This window comes from Crocodylus porosus, unplaced genomic scaffold (assembly GCF_001723895.1).
Source record: "Crocodylus porosus isolate Cpor-Errol unplaced genomic scaffold, CroPor_comp1, whole genome shotgun sequence".
Taxonomy (NCBI): Eukaryota; Metazoa; Chordata; order Crocodylia; family Crocodylidae; genus Crocodylus; species Crocodylus porosus.
The window spans coordinates 51528489-51550177 of NW_017728931.1; the positions used below are offsets into that span (position 1 = coordinate 51528489).

At 47.3% G+C, this 21689-nt stretch overlaps 1 protein-coding gene across 1 annotated transcript; it reads left to right on the top strand.

Annotated features, from left to right (window-relative positions):
- Positions 1-444: 444 nt before the first annotated feature.
- Positions 445-15505, top strand: EIF3L (eukaryotic translation initiation factor 3 subunit L). The gene is made up of 13 exons (XM_019544901.1): positions 445-591; positions 687-735; positions 828-1038; positions 2336-2415; positions 4423-4484; positions 5957-6026; positions 6985-7058; positions 8059-8230; positions 9148-9302; positions 10388-10558; positions 12738-13235; positions 14206-14286; positions 15238-15505. Exons 1-13 carry the CDS (start codon positions 559-561, stop codon positions 15274-15276), a joined length of 1695 nt encoding a protein of 564 aa, XP_019400446.1. The 5' UTR covers positions 445-558; the 3' UTR covers positions 15277-15505.
- Positions 15506-21689: the final 6184 nt, after the last annotated feature.

Below are 21689 nucleotides of genomic sequence, written 5' to 3' on the forward strand. Positions count from 1 at the left end.
CGTCACCCCGGCAACAAGGGCGGGGCGAGTGACTCAGACCGGGCGTAGCCAATGAGCGGCCTGGCCAGCGATGACGCGGAGCCAGTCAGCCAAACCTGGAGCTGGAGGCAGGGGGTGGGGAAGGAAGTGGCAACGAGAAGTGGGTGATGTAGCCAGCGCTTCGCATAATGGCAGAGCCGAGCCAATCGCAGAGCGGATGGTGCAGGGGCGGGGCAGACAACAGGAAGCTGCGTCACCCACTGGAAAGCCTCGACGCGCCGCACACCGCAGCCAATCGGGGGTGCGGGGCCGCGCGAAGGAAGGGAAGAGGGGAGTCCTCTAAGAAGGGAGGCGGGCTCAGCCAGGAGAGACAGGGCGAGACGTGGAAGCCCCGCCCCTCCCAGCTGAGCCCGCCTTCCTTCCACCTCCCCGTCAATCGCGGCGCGCGAGAGCGCTGGGCTCCGCCTCCTGCCTTCAACCACTCTGCCCCTCATTTCCGTTCTGTGTCGCGGCCCTTTTGGTTCCGGCCGCGTTCCCGTCCGGGCCTCTTTCGCCGCTGCACCCGCCCGCGCGCTCGCCATGGCCTACCCCGGCGAGGACTACGACAACGAGGTGCAGCCAGGCGGGGAGGGGGAGGGGGAGCGGCCGGGGCTGGGGCTGGGGCTCGGGACCTCGCGGTGACCCTCTTTCTCCGCCCCCCTCTGCAGGTCTCCTACGACCCCTACACCTATCCCGGCGACTATGACATGCACACAGGTGAGTCTCCGCGCGGGGCCGGGCCGGGCCGGAGGGAGCTGAGGTGGGCAGGGCTGATGCGTCACTGCCGCCGCCCGCTTCTCTGCCCGCAGGAGACCCGAAGCAGGACCTGGCTTACGAGCGGCAGTATGAGCAGCAGACCTACCAGGTGATCCCGGAGGTGATCAAGAACTTCATCCAATACTTCCACAAGACCGTCTCGGACCTTATCGACCAGAAGGTGTACGAGCTGCAGGCCAGCCGCGTCTCCAGCGACCTTATCGACCAGAAAGTCTACGAGATCCAAGACATCTATGAGAACAGGTGCCCTGGGCTGTGCCACGCTCCTCCATCCCACCCCCATACTCAGGGACCTCTTGTGCTGCTTTGGGCTTTGCTGGGCAGCAGCCCTGACCCAAACTGGGGGTTGGCTTCAACCAGCGGCTCCCAGCCAGGCCACCACAGCCTCCTGGGAAGCTCTGAGATATGTTGAGTGGAGCCACAGGGCCTGTGCCAAGTTAGTGCCATTCAGTGCATGCACGTGATTCACAAAATGAATCCAATAATTTTGGAGAAAAGTCCGTAGTGTTACAACCCTTCTGCCCCATTGCAACTTTCTGAGTTCTTTTGCAACAGAAAAATGGCCCTTTTTTTTGCCATGATCAAGAAAGTGGAAGCTTAAGAGCTGGCATTTTTGGAGGGGTGCCATGCGTGAGCCCCAAGGAGGGGGATCCTGTGAGTCTAAAAAGGTTGAGGGCTGCTGGCTTAAAAAACAGGGTTGTGACTGGATTTGAGTAGCTAACAAGGACAAGATCCTATCGTTCCAAGTCAGTGGTTCTCAAACTTTGACAGATTGTGTACCACCGATTTAGAACAGTGCAAGCTTCCCTACCACCAGCAAATCTTTGTCACGTAAAGTAACTAATAAATCTGTTAATGTATGCCACTAATGGGTTGTCTGCATACCACTGGTACCTGTACCACAGATTGGGAACTGCAGTTCTAAGTCATTTGTTTCCCTCAAGCCAGACAAGTAGTGATTAAAGGAAAGTGGCACCAGTTAACCTGTTTGATCAGGTCAGCAGAATTGTCAAGAGACCCACGCAGCACTTGCTATCCTCATCCTTTCCAAAAGTGGCCTCTGTAGCTTGTGGCTGAAGCTTGCAGGCGAGCAGGGCAAGGTGTATGTGAGCAACTTACAACTCTTTTCTGGACTCTGAGGATAAAGATTGCCCAAATTTATTTATGAATCCAGAACAGAAGGGACTTTAACAAGGCATATTGTCTAAATTGGAAATGTCTTTTAACTCCCTCTCCCTCTCACTGAGAAATTAATGGTACCAGGAGTATAAAAGATACAGTCCATATAGCCCTGTCACACAGCCTGCAATGCTGTCTTTGGGTTTCAAATTGCAGACATGCAGTGTTCACTGAACCATACCTTTGGGGCCTGATACGGTACACATAGCATGCTGGATACAGTGCATAGGGCCAGCCTGCGGGTCTGATCTAGCCTGCGGACTGGATCCAAGCCACTCACCTGGCCCACAGGGCCTGATGAGTCTGATACCTCCGTATCTATTCAGTCTCTAAAGTTTGCTATGTGTGTTTTATCTTGCAGCTGGACCAAACTAACAGAAAGGTTTTTTAAGAACAGTCCTTGGCCAGAGGCAGAGGCCATTGCACCACAGGTTGGCAATGGTAAGTATTTTATTCCTTTTTGCTTTGGTCATTTGAGAAAGAAACAAAGCGACTTTTTCAGGAAGAGGCCTAGTTGAAATTTCGGACCCACTTATAAGGCCCTAACTTCGACCCCTTTATTGTCCCTGTTAGATAACAAAAAAGCCAAGAGTTTGAAGACTAGTACTGTACTTATATCTCCTTCCAAAATCATCTCTGTGGCCATATGATGAAAAATTGGAGGAGAGGGATGTAATCTGACACTTCTGGATTGGCAGGCTAGTGTTCCAAGAGTTTTGTAGAGAAGATAAGTTGTTCTTGCTCTTGGCTTGCTCAACTTCTTCCTTTCTGTCTTTTTTTACATAGAGAATGTAGTAACTTGCAGTCTCCTTTGTTTTGACATCCGCTGCGTGCTAAATTGGTAGACAGTGACCCTAGTATTTCCTTGCACCATATTATTCCACAGATGCTGTTTATGCTGGTGTTACCCATTTTTCTCTCCTCATGTCTCCGTTCTTCGTTATTTTCGTTCTTTTTTTGTATTGATTCAAATTCATTCTGTCCCTACCTGTATAAACTCGACACTGTACTGCTCAGGGTGAAGGCTGTCTGTGGCTAGAGAGATGCTTTTGTATTTGAAGTCAGAGCAGATGCACAGAGCTGCTGCTTTCTCACCCTTTGCTTACTGTTGATGCTGTGGCCATCTCTTCAAGTTGCCTGGCAGGAGATTGGACTTGAAAGTAGAGGTACACTGATACATTGGTCCGATATTGGATTGGCACCTATGTGGCCGATTTCCAACACAGATCATTTTCTTTATAAGTGGCTGATAATTGGGCTGATAAATGCCCATGCATGTGTGCAGCTGCAGTGCAGCACGTAGGCAGTGAAGACACAGTGGCATTGTGGAGAGCTGCCAGCTAGTAAGTCTGCTGTGGTAGAAGGGGAAAGGGAAGGGATGTGGTGGGGAAGGGCAGATCAAGGGCCCTGTGGTGAGGGAGGGAATGAGGCGGGGGTGGGGCAGGCAGGGGACAGAGCAGGGTTTGTTTTGGGGGGGCACAGTGGGAGGTAGTCCCTCCCACCACTGCTCCTGCCACTTGTCTGGGGGTGGGGAGGGGAGGCATGTGCTTCCAGATCTGTGGGGTGGCGGGTTGGGGCCAGGGCTACATGGGAATGTTCCCGACGGAGCCTGGACCAGGCTGGGAGTGGGGCAACACTGCTGGGAGGGGGCTACAGGGATGACTGGAGCCACCCCAAAGTTTGTTGTGGTGCCCCGCCTGGCCCCAGCCCAGGCTCTGCCAGAAACAGCCTCATGCAGCCACAGTCCCAGTCCACTCCGCCCTGTGCAGATCTGGAGGCACAGGCCCCCCCACCTCCATGCCCTCCTAGACAAGCAGCAGGAGCAGAGGCAGGAGCCAGCCCATGAGTGGTGTGCGGCGATGGGATCCGCTTCCCCGCCCCGGTGCCCCCTGGATGAGCCCTGCCTCATCCCCTGCCACCCCACCTCAACAGCGCTTGCCCCAGTCCCTGCCTCGCTTCCTTCCTCACCGCAGGGGCCTTGATCTGCCCCCCTGCCCACACCCCCTCTCTTCCCCCTCCCCACTATCCTTCCACCACAACCAGCTGGAGGCAACTATGTGAGAAATCAGATCAGTATCGGCCAATATGCCTCCATAAAAATCGGCTATCGATATTGGCCCAAAAATCTCTATCTGTGCACCCCTACTTGAAAGCATTGCTTGTATCTTTACCAAAAAACATGCTTGCAGTGGGAAGTGGGAATGAATTCAGGCCATGCAACACTCCATAAGCTTGCTTGCTGGCTCCTTTATTTTTCCCTAACATCTTCAGAGCTAAAAAACACATTCTTAAATATTTTTCCCACTCAAGCCTTATGGTGACTTTTGATCCTTTCATTCCCTTGCCTGTTTCACAAACACTGGGATGATTGCGGTATATAAGAGGTGTCTATCATTGTTGAATGCCTGACCAAGTGGCTTGCTAATGCCAGTTTTGTTCTCTCTTCAGACGCTGTCTTTCTGATTCTGTATAAGGAGCTGTATTATAGGCATATTTATGCTAAAGTCAGTGTAAGTATCTGCCATCTTATCCTACTGGCTACATGAAGGGTTAGCTTTGTCCCTTGTTCTTTAAGTCTCGTCTTCTCCTGCCTATGAAGAGACTCTGGACAAAACCTGTAGATTAAGTGTGTGCCTGCTGTCATGTGATCATGACAAGTTTGAGAGAGCATGTACAGGATGGAGTACTAAAGCCTCAGTCGTCTTCTGAAATGTCATAAGTTCTTTTTCTTTCCAAGATGCATAATCTGGCTTCTCAAATTGTTTATAAGTAGCATAAAGCTTTTTATGGAGGTTTATGGAGAAAAGATGATGGCAATATCTCCAGTCTGATAAGTCTATAATATAAATTAGGTAACAGCATAGGTGGCACCTGATTATGGGGTGGGGAAAGAAGAGAACAGTAGAAGGTAACTGAATCCCATCGTTGACAGAATGTTGATTTTTAAGGGAAATGAATTGTGGGAGTTTCTCATGTTGTTTTGTGACTTCTGCTTTAATTTTAATTAAAATGGAGACTGGTAGTTGAATACTTCAGGAGAAATTAACTTTGTTTGAGGTGCAGGGAAATGTGGCTGATCATTGTGTAAAATAGCATGAAAGATGGGTTAGGAATCCCTAGTAAGGAGGATTTATTGGGCAGAGCAAGGTGGGAGTAGGAGGAAAGAGAGACCTGAAATGTAGGTGGGAACACAGCTAAGCTCAGGAAAAAGGCCAAAAGATTGAAGTAAGTGTCAAAACTAGAGTTGGGTGAGAAGCCAGGGCTTAGGTAGGGGTAGAACAGGAAGGAGATCTTGCTGCAGCATTTTGGGTATGCTGGAGGAGGTAGGGAAGCTAGAAAAGAGGTGGTATTAGTCAGTGAGAGACATAAATCAGGGACTTAATAGAAGTGCCAGATTTTGGAGAGCTGTCACAGTAGTCTTCAGAGTGTGATCTCTGGAGTTCTTCCTGGCAATTTCAAAACGAAGCGCTTCAGTATTTTGGAGGGGCCAGGGGGTGATGGGAAGGTGCGGTTCCATGACACCCATTACTTAAGAACTGAACACTTGAACAACTTCTGTGTAGGGGGAAAAATTGATCAGCCCTGTCAAGGCTGCATGTGATGCAAATTATAAAGGATGATCTGAAGGTTTTGAATCTGGTTGGTAGAGAAGGGAAGTTCCATTTGTGAAAGAGTTAACTGAGGAAGGAGCATGACCACAAGAGAAATAATTTGCACATGAACAAGCTGATTTTAGTTGATAACCTTATAGTGCTTACCCAGGTATGCTGTGTGATGTTGCTGGGCTTGACAGTATAAACACAAAACAGTGTCTTTAGTGTCAGTGAAGGGGGAGTGGTCTCTGCTAATCTAGATACTGGCTGTATCAAAACCCAAATGACATCCTTGAGCCCTTTTCCTGCCCCCCTTGAGTCCCCTAGCAGTTAAGTGAAGCTAAGCAGACTAGGCTCTGACTTCCCTACTCTCTTCCTCCTTGTTGCAGGGTGGCCCCACTCTGGAGCAGAGATTTGAGTCTTACTACAACTACTGCAACCTCTTCAATTACATCCTTAGTGAGTTTTGATCTAGTTACCAGTGTTTGCATTTGGGGGCATGGGATGGCCTGGGAAGAGGGAACTGATGTGTATTCATGTATAGATCGTAAAGGGAAAGATTCCACATTCCCTTTGTGGGTGAGAGGTTATATTGAGTTGATAGCACTTTACATTCATGCATAAGGAAAAGAAAAGAAACCCAAATCCTAACTCTTTCCCAGGCCTTTAGAATTGCTCTGAGCAAAAGGGAAGGAACAGCCTCCTTTAGCTCTCCAGCTGGTAGCTAAGTTGATAATAGGGGTAGCTTCTCCCTTGCATTCATTTAAAAAAAAAAAAAATGATGATGCTATAAATAAACAGGGAGAAATGCAGCACAGTGTTTCTCCATCTTTCCAGGTTGGTAACCCCTCTTTTTCCCCAAAGATGGAGTCTTCAAAATTTGTTCTTTACAAGAGTTAATTCTTCAGCACCAAGAAGCCATCATTTAATTTATATTATAAAGAAAACTTCAGTGCCTCACAGCCTTCTGATTGCCTGAGGAGGCACAAAAGGCAGGCAATTTCAGCTCTGCAAGTGAGGGCTATGCCACACATTCAAATGAGAGCTGGATAGCTTTGACATATTTTCAAGCACTAACTTTTGTAGTGCTCTGGCTTCTAGCCAGATGGCCATTTTTATGGCATAATTGCTTTGCACACGTAGCCAGCCTAAATTTATTGCACAGTTAACAAGTTAATTGTGTAATATATATAATGTGGTGTAGGGGTCTGAGAAATGTCTGTTGTAGAGTGTATAGTAAATGAGGTTGTTTTTCTGTGAAGTCATGAGGCCTTCACTAATTTTTTAACCTTGAAGTGGGAGCAGTTAATAGGGTCAAAGGTATCATATCCCTTGTTTGGAACTTGGGAAAAATTAGTCACTGCCATTCTTCCCCCTGCCTATTTTGCTTATTGGCTGATGAACCTGTGTTCTATAGATGCTGATGGCCCTGCTCCCTTGGAACTGCCCAACCAGTGGCTCTGGGATATCATTGATGAATTCATCTACCAGGTATATGGTCTGTTGTCTGGGGCTTTTGGTGCCATTTTTATTTAAGACTAGCCAGTCTCTCATTAGTCCCCCACTGCAGTATTCCCAATGTATAGACTTTAAGAACAACACCAAAAATCATGAGAGTTGGCAACGCTGCCACTGACCTCATTTCCGTTCCATTTGTTACCTGTATGGAGATCATGACCTGCACAACAACCCAGAAATGAATACCATGAGTTGTGGTCATCAAAACCAAAGAATTTTTAGCAAATCAGAAGAACTTCCATAAGTTATTAGGAGTTATTTGGGGAATGCAGGCATTTAACCCACCTCTCCATTTGCAGTTCCTGCCTGCTAGCACTTTTCTTTAGAGTGCACCCCTACACACATCTAAGTTACATGAAGGTGCATGGCTGATGTAAAGAAGTCCATCATCCTCTCTGACTGGCCAGTGAGCCATTGCTTCCTGTAATGTTGTTTTTTCCCCAACTTTAAATTTCTCTGTCCAAGGGGCTTCTCCGTTCCTTGTTTAGAATAATCTGGTAAAAACATAGAGAACAATAGAAATAATTTAGGGTGAGACTGTTGCAATTAAATGTTTTCCTGATATTCCTTATTGCCTTCTCTGTTTCAGCCTGTATACGCAGCATGGTTTCCAGATGTTAAACAACTCCTTCCCTTTTTCCCCATCTTTTGTCCTTGCATTTGATTTATTATAATAAAAGTGGCTGGAACAGATGGCAATATCCCGGGTTCAAACTTGCCAAACTCATGAAGGGGGAATAACATATAATGCCTCTGTGTGCGCTTCACATTTGTCGCTTACTTGCCATTGCATCACACTGCACACTCCTGCCATTTGTCTCTTGTTTACCCAGTGATGGTTCTGTGTTCTGGACGTCTCCTCTGCGCTTGTGTTACTTGGCAAGGGAAAAAGGCAGATAGTTCAGATAATGTTGCCTCTGGTGGTAACCACAGTTCCTTATTCAGTGGTTTGTCCCTTCTCTCTTCCTCACAGTTTCAGTCATTCAGCCAGTACCGCTGCAAAACAGCCAAGAAGTCAGAAGAGGAAATTGATTTCCTTCGTTCAAACCCCAAGATCTGGAATGTCCACAGTGTCCTCAATGTGCTGCACTCCTTGGTGGACAAGTCCAACATCAACCGACAGCTAGAGGTCTACACCAGTGGAGGTAACAAGGGTGGGGTTCCAGCTCTTCTATCTGGGCCAGATGGAGCTATCTCTTGAATAGAGCTGGGAATGGAATATGGAGTCTTCTCCCTTGATGTTACTGGTTCCAGATTTGGCCTGGAAGTCACTAGAAACTAACCATCTGTGGGCTGTTTTGTGAAATGAGCTGAGGGCTCAGTCCTGTTCTCCAAAAAAACCCCCAAATCACTCACAGAATTCAAATGAGCAAGGGATACAACTCCAGCTTCATCCAAACATGACAGATGGTTAGCTACGTTTCAGGTGGAAGACAGGGTGAGGCACCCTGGAGTCTAGCTAGTTCAGGGAGGTGTGAGCTTTCATAAGCAACTACCTACCTTATTGTTACCTGTGAAAGCTCATGCCTCCCTGAACCAGTTACTCTGTAAGGTGCCAGCCACCCTGCCTTGCCTTCTGCCCAAACGTAAGTGATAACTCAGGGTGTGCTTCTATTTGTGTTGAAATGACAGGGCTTCAAACTCCAGCATTGTCCATTACGCACTTGTCTGCATCAAACTTGTATTACAATGATACATAAAAGCAGGTTATGAGTAGATGGTGTCTGGGCTCCCCAAGCTGAGGTGTCTGCCCCAAGTAAAGAAGCAAAGCACATTTGTGGTGAGGCATCTTTCTTACACAGATACAACTGCAGGGCTGTTCTTAATGGTTTGGATATATCCCTGCTTTGCAGCCTTTGAGCTCCCGTTGGTTTTGGTGAGAGTTGCATTAAATCCATGAGGTGGTTAATTGAGAAGCAGCATAAAAACTTGGTGGAACACTGAAACTTAGACCTGCTGCCTTCCCTTCCCGCGCCCACTCTTCCTATCACACAGGTGGCTGAGACAGAAGAGTTGAGACCTCTTTCTGCTTCTGGAAAGCATCATACTTCTTTATTTCTAGGTGATCCTGAGAGTGTGGCTGGAGAGTATGGTCGTCATTCCCTCTATAAGATGCTGGGCTACTTCAGTCTTGTGGGCCTGCTGCGCCTTCACTCCCTATTGGGGGATTACTATCAAGCCATCAAGGTTCTGGAGAACATTGAGCTCAACAAGAAGGTAACAAGACATGCATCTTTAAGTCTTTCCTTTTGGGCTTAAAGTGCCTTTAATTATTAGGGTAATATGGTGTCTTAAAGGGGAGAAGGGTATCTTCTGTCATGACAAAACCTTCCCACCTAGAAGATCGTTCGTTGCTGCTTGAAGTGTCTGGAGAAGATGCCTATTTTTCCATTCCCACATAGGGTAGAATTCAGAACAGAATGCAATATTTGGGGTGGGCCCCACTTGTAAGTAAAGGTGAGTCTGAATGGTGGCTGCTATTCTAGAAGGCATATCTAGTACTTTTGGGGGGTGTAATTTCCACTGCACCCCAAGAAACTTGTGGTATGAGTTTTGAAGTATAAGCTGAGGTGCAGTGCAAACTGGGCTGGGTACTAGCTCTTCTCAATAATATGGCATCCTGGTCTCATCTTTTATTAGCTTCTTCTTTCCTTATTCTTAACCCTGATGGTTCTAGTCACACGTACAGCCCCAGTATTACGCTTGCCCTTCTCATGCTTACTCCAGCATTCTATATCCAGTTGTGGCTGATGCCTGGAGCTCTGATTGGTATCCTTCTGTGTACCTATGGCACGATGTGAGAAATGGGCTACTTAAAAAATTTACAATGGGGGAATTGTACACAGATCACTGAAACACCCTGCAGCACTTGACACTCTATACCCTGAGCCCAAGAGACTAAATGGAGCTCTGTTACTGAGATGCAGGTATTGGATGTGTTTGGTTGCACCTGTGCGCCCTGGAAGAATTCATTGCATGAAATGAACAGACATTTTAAGGAAAACTCCCAAAAGTGATATGTGACATGATGTCTCTGGGGATGAGAACTACCAAACAGTGGACTGGACCAAACAGTGATGAGTAAAATGCTGGATATTATCTTCTGCTGTCCGGGAGACAGAAGTGGAAGATTGTTACTAGATTGTCCAGTCTTTTACACAATAGCTTTCCTGCTGTTTCTGCTGCATGGGATGGGTGTCAGGGCACCCCTCTCCTTTCTGTAGGCAGGACTAAATTAGCATGGGCTGGAGATAGTGGGAGGTGGCAGTTCTTTTCTGATTTAGCATGTTTTATCTCCCCAGAGCATGTACTCCCGGGTGCCTGAATGCCAGGTCACCACCTACTACTATGTGGGCTTTGCATATCTTATGATGCGACGTTACCAGGATGCCATCCGTGTCTTTGCCAATATCCTCCTGTACATCCAGAGAACCAAGAGTATGTTCCAGAGGACTACCTATAAGTATGAGATGGTAAGATGTAGAACGAGCCATGCCTTGCAAAGGCCAGTGCTTTACCATCCTACTTTTTCCTCAGTCCCTGTCGTACAGTAACTTTTATGTCTCATTAGCAGTGTTAGAATTTATAGTCCATCCTGCTCTTCCTCGGCCTTTATGGAATACTTCCTCCTTAACCTTGTATCCTCCATAGGCTTTTGTGGTAACATTTTGCAACAGCTCCTTTTAGTATCTCCTTTTGAGTCACTATCCTCCCCTGTCCTAAAGAATTCCATCCATGACTGACTCCTCCCTCTGTATAATCTGTCTGGGCAGCTTTTATTTGCTTATATGACTTCAGCTGCCATCTTGCTAGCATTCTTCAGTCTTTCTTTCTATTCCTGACTTCTGTTAGTCCAGTTCTGTTTCAGTCTTTCTTGATCTTGAATGTTTCAGACTGTCCAAACTCACTGTGGCTAAAACCTGGTTCCTCTCCTTTTTTTTTTTTCCTTCCTAAGTTTCTCTGCTTTCCTATTCTTTCACTGTTGACAAAATTCTTAGGGTTCACTTCTTATGTCTCCCCCTTTTAGTACTTTCATGGGCAGACAGTTTTCAAATCCTGCTGCTTTCAACTCCGTGAGACCTCAGATTTGGTACTTTCTTTCTATCCAAATGGCTAATCACATTGTGCCGCACCAGATTACCTGCTTTCCCAACTAATTCCATCCAAAATAGAACTGCTAAGAATGTTGTCTTTTGCCTCCTAATCTAATCATAGCCTCTTGGCCTGCTGTTCCACACCCCACGAGTCTTTATATCTGTCTCTCCTTCAAGGCTCATGCTTACTTATCTTAACTTTTTATCACCTCTTCTGTCCCTCTCTCTATTTTGGTAATGATGCCAGCCTTCACATATGTAGCTAATCTCCAGGCTTCTTTGAAGCCTTCCTTCTGGCTTGCCTCCTCAGTTCTCGGAGGCCAAGCCAATGCAATCTCTTTCAAGTTCATCCTTGAGACTTTGCTCTTAACTGGTGCCCGCAGCAAGTGAGTTAATTTTAAGAATTGACTTAAATTCTTACTGTGCTACCAGTTTAGGGTAGGCCACTTAGGATGCCCACTGGTAAGCTGGACAGTCCTTTAAATTGAACAGATGTCACCAGTTCTTGGCCAAATCCTGTTGATTTCCATATTAAAAGGACTGTTTGCAATGAAACAGGTATGGTCAATTTGAACGTTATGCTCAGACCTGCTTCCTCAGTATCTGGGGGTAGTCCCATTACAGTAGCAGTTAATCACACAGCTACTTGTACTTTGTAGCCCCTTATCTGTGCTACAAGCTCTATGGCCCAGTACAAAGTTTTGCCTCTGTACTCCAAGCTCTCCAGTGGCAGGAGAACCTTCCCCTCTGCCAGCACACCTAGGCTTCTACTGCTACCATGAAGACAACTGGCCCTATCAGTCAAGTTCATGGTTGTCACATAAATCTGCTGCATGTAACTTAGACTGTACATGTGTCCAAACCAGTGGTTCTGAACCGCATTAAGCTCAAGGCACCCTTTGAAAAGTGCCAGCTTTTGCTCATTTTTTGACTGCAGGAAAAATAATAAAGTCGTTCTTTTGTCGCAAAGAATCCAGAAAGACTGCAATAAGTCAGAATGTTTCTGACACTGTGGGTTCTTGTCTGACATCTCTGGGTTTATCTTGTGAATTGTGTGGAAGTGCTCACATACTTAATGGTGCTAACATTGATTGGCGTTTAAAAATCTCGCAACACTCCAGGGTGCCCGGTTTCAAAATCATTGGTATAGATCAGTGTTGTGTGAAGGCTGTCTAGGTGGGACATGGAGAAACAGCAGGTTCACTGCCAGCACTTCTGCTGCCATGTGCCACCAGCACTTCTGGGTTTGTTCATTGACCAGCCGCATTCCCCCCCTCCCGTCATTTATCAGGGTGGGACCAGGGGTTATGGGACCAATGGTTGGTGGGACGTAAGATGGAAGAGGTTGAGAATTGCTGGTCTAGATGAGCCCCCTGAGCCTTACCATAATTCAGGTCTTGCCTTCACCCTTCCTTTCCTTGTCATTCGTTACACCACATCACCACTCATGAACTGTAAATGCTTTGGAGAAAGAAATGGTCCCCATGTTTTGCATCTAGCTCTCTGTCACAAAGATAGCGGGCTGTTTTTTCTAATGACTTTCTCCTCTCTGCCCCAGATTAACAAACAGAATGAGCAGATGCATGCTCTTCTGGCCATTGCCCTTACCATGTACCCCATGCGGATAGATGAGAGCATCCACCTACAGCTGAGAGAGAAGTACGGAGACAAGATGCTGCGCATGCAGAAGGGCGACCCCCAGGTGTATGAGGAGCTCTTCAGCTATGCCTGCCCCAAGTTCCTGTCCCCTGTGGTCCCCAACTATGATAATGTGCATCCCAACTACCACAAGGAGCCATTTCTGCAGCAGCTGAAGGTCTTTGCTGATGAGGTGCAGCAGCAGGCCCAGCTCTCCACTATCCGTAGCTTCCTGAAGCTCTATACCACCATGCCCGTAGCCAAGCTGGCTGGGTTCCTGGACCTCACCGAGCAGGAGTTCCGCATCCAGCTGCTGGTTTTCAAGCACAAGATGAAGAACCTGGTGTGGACCAGTGGCATTTCTGCCCTAGATGGGGAGTTTCAGTCAGCCTCTGAAGTTGACTTCTACATTGACAAGGTCAGTGCCTGCCCATCTGTCATATGTGGGATGGAGGGAGAGGGTGAGAAATAAAGCTACAAAATGAATGAGTGTACCACAGGCAGAAGTTTATCCTTACTTTCTCCCATTATTTCAAAGTCTTACTTAAGACCTTATCTGCAGACCTCTTCACCACCCGTCAGTGGAATGAAACCTGAATCCTTAGCAAGATATTGGATCTACTAGCCTAAATAAACTGAGCCCCAAATACCCTTCTTCCCAGACTAAGTGAAGTCTCTCCTGCTTGCTGACTTTGGGAGAGGGTATGTCTAAATAACAGTGGACTGGATTGTCAGCTCTCACTGCCTTCACTCATAAACCCACTCATAAATCCCACTTCCCCCTAGGTGGGAGAATCTTGCCTGGCTACACTGTTCACCACTCTAAGCCAGCACTTACTCTTAGAAAGCTGAGCATGGGGAATGTCATGAGCCCCACACCTGCAAAAGGAGCTCAAAGTCAGCAGATGCACATGGGCAGGAGCTGAGGCCTGAAAGCTACTACCACTTTGTTCTCCAAGAAAGTAGCAGGCTCTGCCTGCCCCATCTAGCCAAACCAACTGTGCTGCTGCTGGCCCGCTAGCTCTGTCTCTGTTCCTGTCTCTTTGGGAACAAGCAGAAGCTGTAAGAGGAGCGTTGTTTTTTGGCTGCTATTGGAGGGAGACAAAATAATCCAGCTGTTGTAGGGGAAGGCCTATGTCCTGAAGTTGAGGAAGGCTTCCAACAAGCTGGTTATCAAAGTGGATTGGGGCAGACCCATGTGAGAGGGGAAAACCTCGATTTAGATTCCACCATTTGCAATAGGGGGAGTCTTTCCCATGAGGAATACTTAGCTCGTGGCTACGTAGAGGATGAGGAGCGTCTATGACATGAGAAACCCGTGCTAACGCTGTTGACTCCCCTGCCCTTACTTCAGCCCTCTTCTTGATGTCCCTCTACTCTCTTGGCAGGATATGATCCACATTGCAGACACAAAGGTTGCCCGGCGCTATGGGGACTTCTTCATCCGCCAGATCCACAAGTTTGAAGAGGTGAGCAGAGTGTGCAGCAAGGGCAGGGAAATCTTTGTAGCTCCTGATGGGGTAGCCATGGGGAAGACCTGGGACCCTTATGGGGCTGGTGGGCTGAAGATCTTCTGAAAGACAAGAGACCTGAAGCAGCTGGCCTAGCTCCATTCAGTGACTCACCAAAACCATCGGGAAGCATTTCAGGATGCTGAACAAAGACTGCATTCTAAGCTACAAGTTGGTGACCTTTGTGGGGATTGTGTTCTTCTGTTGGGCCTCAGTATGACTGCGGCCCAAAGGAAGAGAGAATCAGCATAACTAGTGTAGTGTGCTGGAAGTAAGGGCAGGGTTGCTTGTCCTGTGGGGTAAAGGGACAGCTGTAAATGTTGCCCCACAATACCAGCCTGTGCCACATTCTACCCCTCAGCCATTCTTATATGATCTACTGCCTCCTGGGAATCTCCATTACTCCTTAGTGAGTCTACTAATCCAGTGGGAAATGTCAGTGAGAATCCATTACTGCCACCATCCTATCTAGACCTGGGGGTAAAGGAGAGGATCTGCAGAGCTCAGGGAACTACTCCTCCCCCCCAACTTTGTTGGGAGATCTGTCCTGGCTGAGCATCCAGCGGCAAGAGGGGAAGTTGGCTGTGGCTGCTCTCTTCTTCCAGCAGAGGCCCCTGCAGGACCCTGGTTTGGTCCCAGCAACAAAGCCATGACTGTAACCTGAAGTCTGTTTCCACTATGCTTTGAAAACCTTTCTCTATTTTCTCTGAGGCCCTCTCTCCTGTGGGGAGGATTTTTACTGTTGTTTTTTCCCCCTCACTCCCTTGAATCATGTTCTGCTGCTCTCCCAGCTGAGTTTGGGGGCATCTAATGAAGCTGTGCTTGTGAGAGCACCAGGCTGCATTCCAGCTACTGTGTGTGCATCTTTCTGATTCCCCTCTCCTAATAAGCTGTCTTGCTTTCTTCCAGCTGAATCGAACCCTGAAGAAGATGGGCCAGAGACCCTGAAACTTCTACTAAAACTGTCACCAGGCCGGCTAAGGATATGCGTGAAAGGAAGTGGGTGGGAAGAGTACTGTGTGCTGCAGGGGAAGGGAGTTGAAGATTCTGGCACTCTGGGAATCTCCTATGACTGAGGGGTTTTTTTACTTAGCTAAGCAGAGTGTTTGGATCTTGCCATCATACGGAGGACTGAGAGATCCTAATAAACAAGTAAAATTCTTCCATGTGTTTAGTACCTGATACTGTTTCCTTCCTTTTTTGGTGGGAGCTGGATGTGTTCAGGGGGCAGGTACTATTCACATTCTGTGTCCAGTGCAACCTCCCTTGGCGCAACTGGATAAGAGGCAGGCCTTTTTATGCTACCTTAACCCGTGTACATAGCGAAGAGGAAAGGTCATAGGGTTGGTTGCTAGCATTCTTCCTGCTTGTCTGTCTTACAGACAGAGTACAGAGGAGATGAAACTCAGTTGATCCCTTGCATCTGTTTCTCCCCTGACCCCTCTACCCGTTGCACTGCAAAGCGCTTAAAACACTCCAGTCCGCACCCTCTTCTGCAGCTTTCAAGCAGAGACTTATTTAGAGTGGGGTTCTGCTTATTTTTACCTTAGATATGACAGGAATGTTAATCTCTGACTCCTGACAAGGTCTGGTTTTACTCGAGACTCAGCCATCATGGAAAGTGTGTGGTGCGAGCTCTCCTCCCACAGTTGACAGGCCAGCAGTGACGCTTCCTTTCTCCAAAATACTGGAGAAAACTTTACTTGATTTAAACCTCCCAAATGCTTTGATTTAAACCTCCCAAATGCTTTGATTCAGGCACTGTAACTTTCACTGGTTCCGCCATTACTGTGGCTTTTTTCCAGGCAAGTTTTATTATGGCTTCTTTAATGTGAAAAAAAAACAGCAGAAAAGGTTTTTTTATTGTTAATTTAACTTGCACAAGCTGCACAGGTATCACTTTTGTGGGATAAAGTAGTAAGATTCTCCCCTAACTTTTTTTTGCAGGTTATTTTTTAAATAGTTCAAATGTCTGAGGGGAAGCAGCAGGTGCAAGGGAAGACCTATGAGTAATCAGAAAGTTGCACAAAGCATGTTGCTAGATGCCATCTGTCTGTACCCCTCCCCTTCATTCCTCTCTTTGGGCGGGGGTTTCTGTAATCAGACTATACTTATCTTGTGCAGGAGGCTATTTGGAGGTCTCTAAGCAGCCTTCATTCTTGTGTTTGTCGGCACGTTTACAGTGTGTGAGACCAACAATAAGCTCTGGTCACTCCCCACTTCCGTAGGGAGCTTATGTTTTGAGAACACAAGTGGTACCCAAACTCCCTGTTCTCCTTCCCCTCATATTGGTCACCCTTGCTGGTGCTCTTTCAAACTGCCATTGGTTGGTAGTTTCTTGTAGGCATGATCACTGATGATACACATGTGTTTGGAAGGGTCTGAGGTGGATAGACCTTTAGACCAGATCTCCACAGAATTCAGGTGCCTGAATTGTACTGAAAGCAATAGGAGTTTCACCCTTTTGAGGGTTTGTGCGCTCAATGCTGAGGGCTTAAATGGTATGTTTACCAAGAGTAGAAAATGATTGTGGCAGCAAACAGTCCTTTGATCATTTAGGTGTGGTCTAAACATAGTTCTGATTGCAAAATTCTGGGTGTTCCTGCACTCAAATCTGCTTTGTAGAGGCAAAGTCCCTTCTTCCCCATATCATTGTCCCACCACCTCTCTGAATAGAAGACCCTATTGTAAGCAGGGCTGTCAGCTGAAGGTGCATGCAGATATGCCCATTGCCTTAGCCTTGTCCTCTATGGCAGCTGTACTTTCCTGCTGATAAAGTGGCTGCTTATGGATCCAGCAGGTGTGCCTGTGCTCTAGCAGTTTCTCTTGCTGCCGCCTGACCACTAAATTGCTGGTGTAAGAAGCCCCTCCAATGTAGACAAGATTGTAGTTCCCACCACTAGTATCATTCCCAAGATGGGAGCTAAGTTAGGATGGAGGTGTTAAGAGCCTCCTCATTCCAAAACATCCAGCTTTTCTTCACTGCCCTTGCATTTGTCAGCAAAGGTTATGAGTCTACAGTACAGTAAGGTACATCTTGGGCAGAATAATCAAAACTGCAAAATGGGTGACACCTGGCTGGATGACAGGCAGTACAGAGAAGGATCTGGGAGTCTTGGTAGATCACAAACAAAGCACAAGTCTGTAGTGTGATGCAGTTTCACTACAGGTGAATACAGTTTTAGAATGCATCAACAGAAGCATTAGGTCCACGAAAGTGTGATAGTACCTCTTTACTCATCACTGGTTGGGTCTCATTTGGGGTATTGTGTGTAGCTTTAGGCTCTCCACTTTAAAGACACGGAAAAGTTGGAGAGGGTCCAGAAGCAGGTGAAAAAATAGTGAAGGGCTTGGAAGGTAAGTTGTGCAAGGAGAGGTTGAAGGAAATGCATATTCAGCTTGCAGAAAGGGTGCTTAAGAGGGGACATGATAACAGTTTTCAAATATCTGAAGAGCTGTCATGAAGAAAAGGGAGAAGACCTTTTCTGTCTTGCAGAGAATACAACTTGGATCAATGGCTTGAAGCTGCAGCATAGATTTAGATTGGATATCAGGAAAACCTTCACTGTTGAAATAGTGAGGCAGTGGAATAGACTGCCTAGGGAAGTTGTGGATTCTCCATCACTGGAGATCTTCAAGAAGAGGTTGGGCAGGGAATATTTCCCCTCCTGCTGCTACATGTCAGGGTTTGTTTGTTTTTTAAGCCTTCCTCAAAGGCATTGAGTGTTGGCTGCAGCTGAGGCTGGGGATTGTGAGTGAAGTGTGCCAATGCTCCTGCTGGGACTTTAAATCTGGGGGTTCCTGGCCTAGAGGTTCTTGCCCATCTGCTCAAGTTCAAACCGATTGCCGTAATTGGGATCGGAAAGGAATTTTACCCCATGGTCAGATTGGTGTGGACTGTGGGGATTTGCCTTCCTCTGTAGCAGAGGGCTTGGCCCTCTTCCTGGGATCTCTTGAGTGTGTTTTAATGTTTGCAGCAGCAGAACATTGGCCACCATGGTCCCCCTGCTTTACCTGTGGCAAGTTAGGATGTTGTGTCTTGTGTTGTGTTAGGGTTGATTCTGTAGTTTTCATGTGAGGTTAGACAATGGATTTATATGAGGTGCCTAAGAGAGGGATGATCCTGCCTCAAGCAGGGCGTTGGACTAGATGACTTATGGAGGTCTCTTCCAGCCCAGGTTCTCTACAGTTCTTTAGCTAGCAGTGATATGCAGCAGGGGGACACCTAACTTGCAAAGCCCATTTCTTCCAAGTCGCAGATTAATGTAGAACTTAAACTGGAATTTTGCTGGCTGCATTACTCTCTCTTTAATCTGGTATGTAGGAGCATAGAGACTAAATGCATTTTCATATTCTCTTACACCCTTATACAGTTATTCAGACTTTGTTCTCCAGTATTGGAATATGCCTTTTCCTCAGCTTGAGTCTGTAAAACGGTTTCCTGGTGATGCCCATAAAGTATCTATTACCCATTTGCAGCCAGTGCGATTGGCTTTCTACCTCCTATTAGAGACTACTGAAGGTTAACTGATGTGACTGGCATTTTTGGATAGAAGCCAAAGGAACTGCAGTTCTTTGCATGGGGTGGAAAGATAGGCTGAGCTATTCTCAGTGCCTGGCACTGTTTGGAGCTAGAGGAATGCAGGGCATTCAGAAACATCAACAGTCCAAGTGCTGGAATGTGGCTAGAGCTGTTCCATGGGGCAGAGTGATGCTTTGTTACCTTAGCCTGGCCTGTTGGACAGGAGTCTGGCTGCCAGTGTACTTAGCATGGAAGTAGAGCAGTCTGGAGTGAGGCAGTTCTGTTCAGTGGAACCTCAGCATGAGGTCACTCCCTTTCCACTGCTGTTGCAGACCTGCAGGCAGGAAGGGAGATGGTCCTTCTTCAAGCAGTTTCAATTATCTGCTGGATAAGACAGTTCTCAGTCCATTGTGTTCCTGTTCCTAGTTAGGCTGAGTAGACAAAATGCCAACCTGCTTGCCATGGTTCTGTGATGTTGAGCAGTCAGTAGCATCATACCCTGGGTATAAAGATACTCTCAAGGCTAAAGGTGCTCCCCCTTCCCCCACATCAAGTTATTTTAAGCTATGCACATAGCTGTTTCCTGTGTCACTAGTGGGTGCTGGCTGACATAATGAGTACTTAAACATATAAATGTGGCAGAGGAAAGTGGATTTTTAGTATGATCAAAGGGATGCAACTTGAAGTAATGGGGTGAAACGGAGCTTGTTCTAGTAATAACCTATCAATTCAGGCTGCTGAGAGTTTGTTTTGCCTTTTCCTCTGCCTCCTACATGGGCTTCCGGTAGAATGCAGTGTGCAAGTCAAGGTCTTCATTTTTATCTTCAGAGCACTCACTGTCCTGTTGCTGCACTTCTCAGCCAAGTTTGAATTCTCTGCAGCAAGGGTGTGGTTTGTATGGGAGTTGCAGCTTCCTCAGGTGCTGATCCAGGATCATAGAGCAAACAAATGAAGGGCTGGGTTCAAAACTGGGCTCAGGCACCCCAGAGTGGGAGAGGTCCAAAATTGCACTCCTGAAAGCCCCTGTTAAGCTGTTGCCTAGAACCCAATAGTTGGTGGACTTCAGGTCCCCAGGTTCCTAAAGCTGCACCTCTGCATATGCCAAACTGCTCCAGTTTTGATTAGTGCTGAGTGACTCAGGGCCTAGCTCATGCCTGAGCATGACTACCCAAATAGGAGATACTGCTCTGCCCAACTCCCCTGAGGGTAGTCCCAGAGCGCATGTTGCATGCCTACAGGACTGAGCTTCCTTCAGAACGCTTGGCAGTCTTCCCCAACTATTTTCAAGTAAAGCAGGCCCAGCATACACCCAGGAAGTGGGACACTGAGGCTCAGAGCACTCTTCTGTCTGGGGTACTTCAACCCCCCGCCAGGCTGCAGGCTATTCTGAGTGCAGGCGTTCTTTCTTCTCTCCTGCCACAACCGTGCCACTGCACAGAGAAGGATTTAAGATTCTCTGGGTCAGACAGCAAGCATGAAGCAGTGTGGCTGTATAGCATAGTGGTTAGGACACTCCCCTAGGGGATGGGTTCTGATCCTTGCTCTGCTGGGGGACCAGACTCCCCATGTGCTGCACAGAGAGCTGAGGTGCCTCTCACTGGATTCTGGGCCCCAACATACAGGCCAGGTACTCACAGTTAGGTATTTTGGCACCTTTTTGGAGCCTGAGCCCTTTATTGTATCTAGGAATCTCCCCCAGTCTTTATCACTGCCTCCTTCAAGTCCAAAGCCTGCTTCAATGATCTTGCTTTTGCCAAACTAAAGACCAGTTCAGCATCCAAATACCATATACGTTCAAAAAAACCCAAATCCTGTAGAGAGGCAGAGCCGCATGCGACAGATGTGAGTCATATCCCTTGATGCACTGCTGGAAGATGTTCAGATACCACAGTGATGAGTGCTGTGTAAAAGCCAATTAAAACATCAGGAACTATTTACTACCGGTGCAATCTAATAAGTTACGGAATAGTCTCCCCAGGAAAGTAATGGAAGCCCCATCACACAGGCAATTTAAAATGAAACCGAATAAAACTCCGGAGAATGCACGGCAGCAAACCTTGCTTTGGTCAGGATGTGGAGGGCCTATGGAAAGGGCTTGATCAATGGGCTGGTGCCCCTCTCTGCTTCCTAGCCCCCTGTAAATGGTGTGGAGTGCTTTACATGGGATGGAAAGACACATGGAGGCGAGATGCACAATTCCTTTGTTCTGAAAATGGGGTGTCTATGCCCAGGTCAGAAATCAGTTGAGGGTGTGTTTACCCCCGTCACCAGGATCTCTTCCTCCCCACAGCGTGCCACAGTTCCCTGGTGTTTGTCTCCTTGCAGAGATGTTTGAAAGGTCAGGAGCTGTATTTACGGTTTCCAGGCACGGGGCATGGGAGCTGTTTGCATTAATTGGAGGCTTACAGCTGTCTGGCATTTCTGTGGCAGAGTGCTCCTGTTTTTTGGAGATGTCTCCCTCCCCTCCTGCCCCATTTCCCAGCTATAGTACCACAGAAGGCCTAAACCCTGCCCCTAAACTACCTTTGACCCCATGGCCCAATACACAGAATGGATGGTATTGCAACATTGTCACAGGATCCCTGAGTTATATTTCCCAGAGGCAGGGGTATCCAATACAAAGGGCATTTAAATAGAATGGTGCAGTTCATTTTGTCTGTAGGTGTCCCACATTGTAATATCCCAGAAATACTGCTGGAAGTTAGCATACCCGGGATCTCTGTCTCCGCTACTGACTTCCAGAGTGACCGCCTAAACAGGCCACTTTACTGCTGTAAACGAGGACAGTTTGCTCGGGACCTTTTGTAAAATGCTTGCAGATCTCAGGCTGGGCAGCACT

Excerpts from the sequence above, each read along its gene's own strand:
- EIF3L (XM_019544901.1), top strand. The coding sequence starts at position 559 with ATGGCCTACCCCGGCGAGGACTACGACAACGAG. Across the intron at positions 10,559-12,737 it reads CTACCTATAAGTATGAGATG|ATTAACAAACAGAATGAGCA; the intron begins GTAAGATGTAGA and ends TCTCTGCCCCAG. Across the intron at positions 13,236-14,205 it reads TTGACTTCTACATTGACAAG|GATATGATCCACATTGCAGA; the intron begins GTCAGTGCCTGC and ends CTCTCTTGGCAG.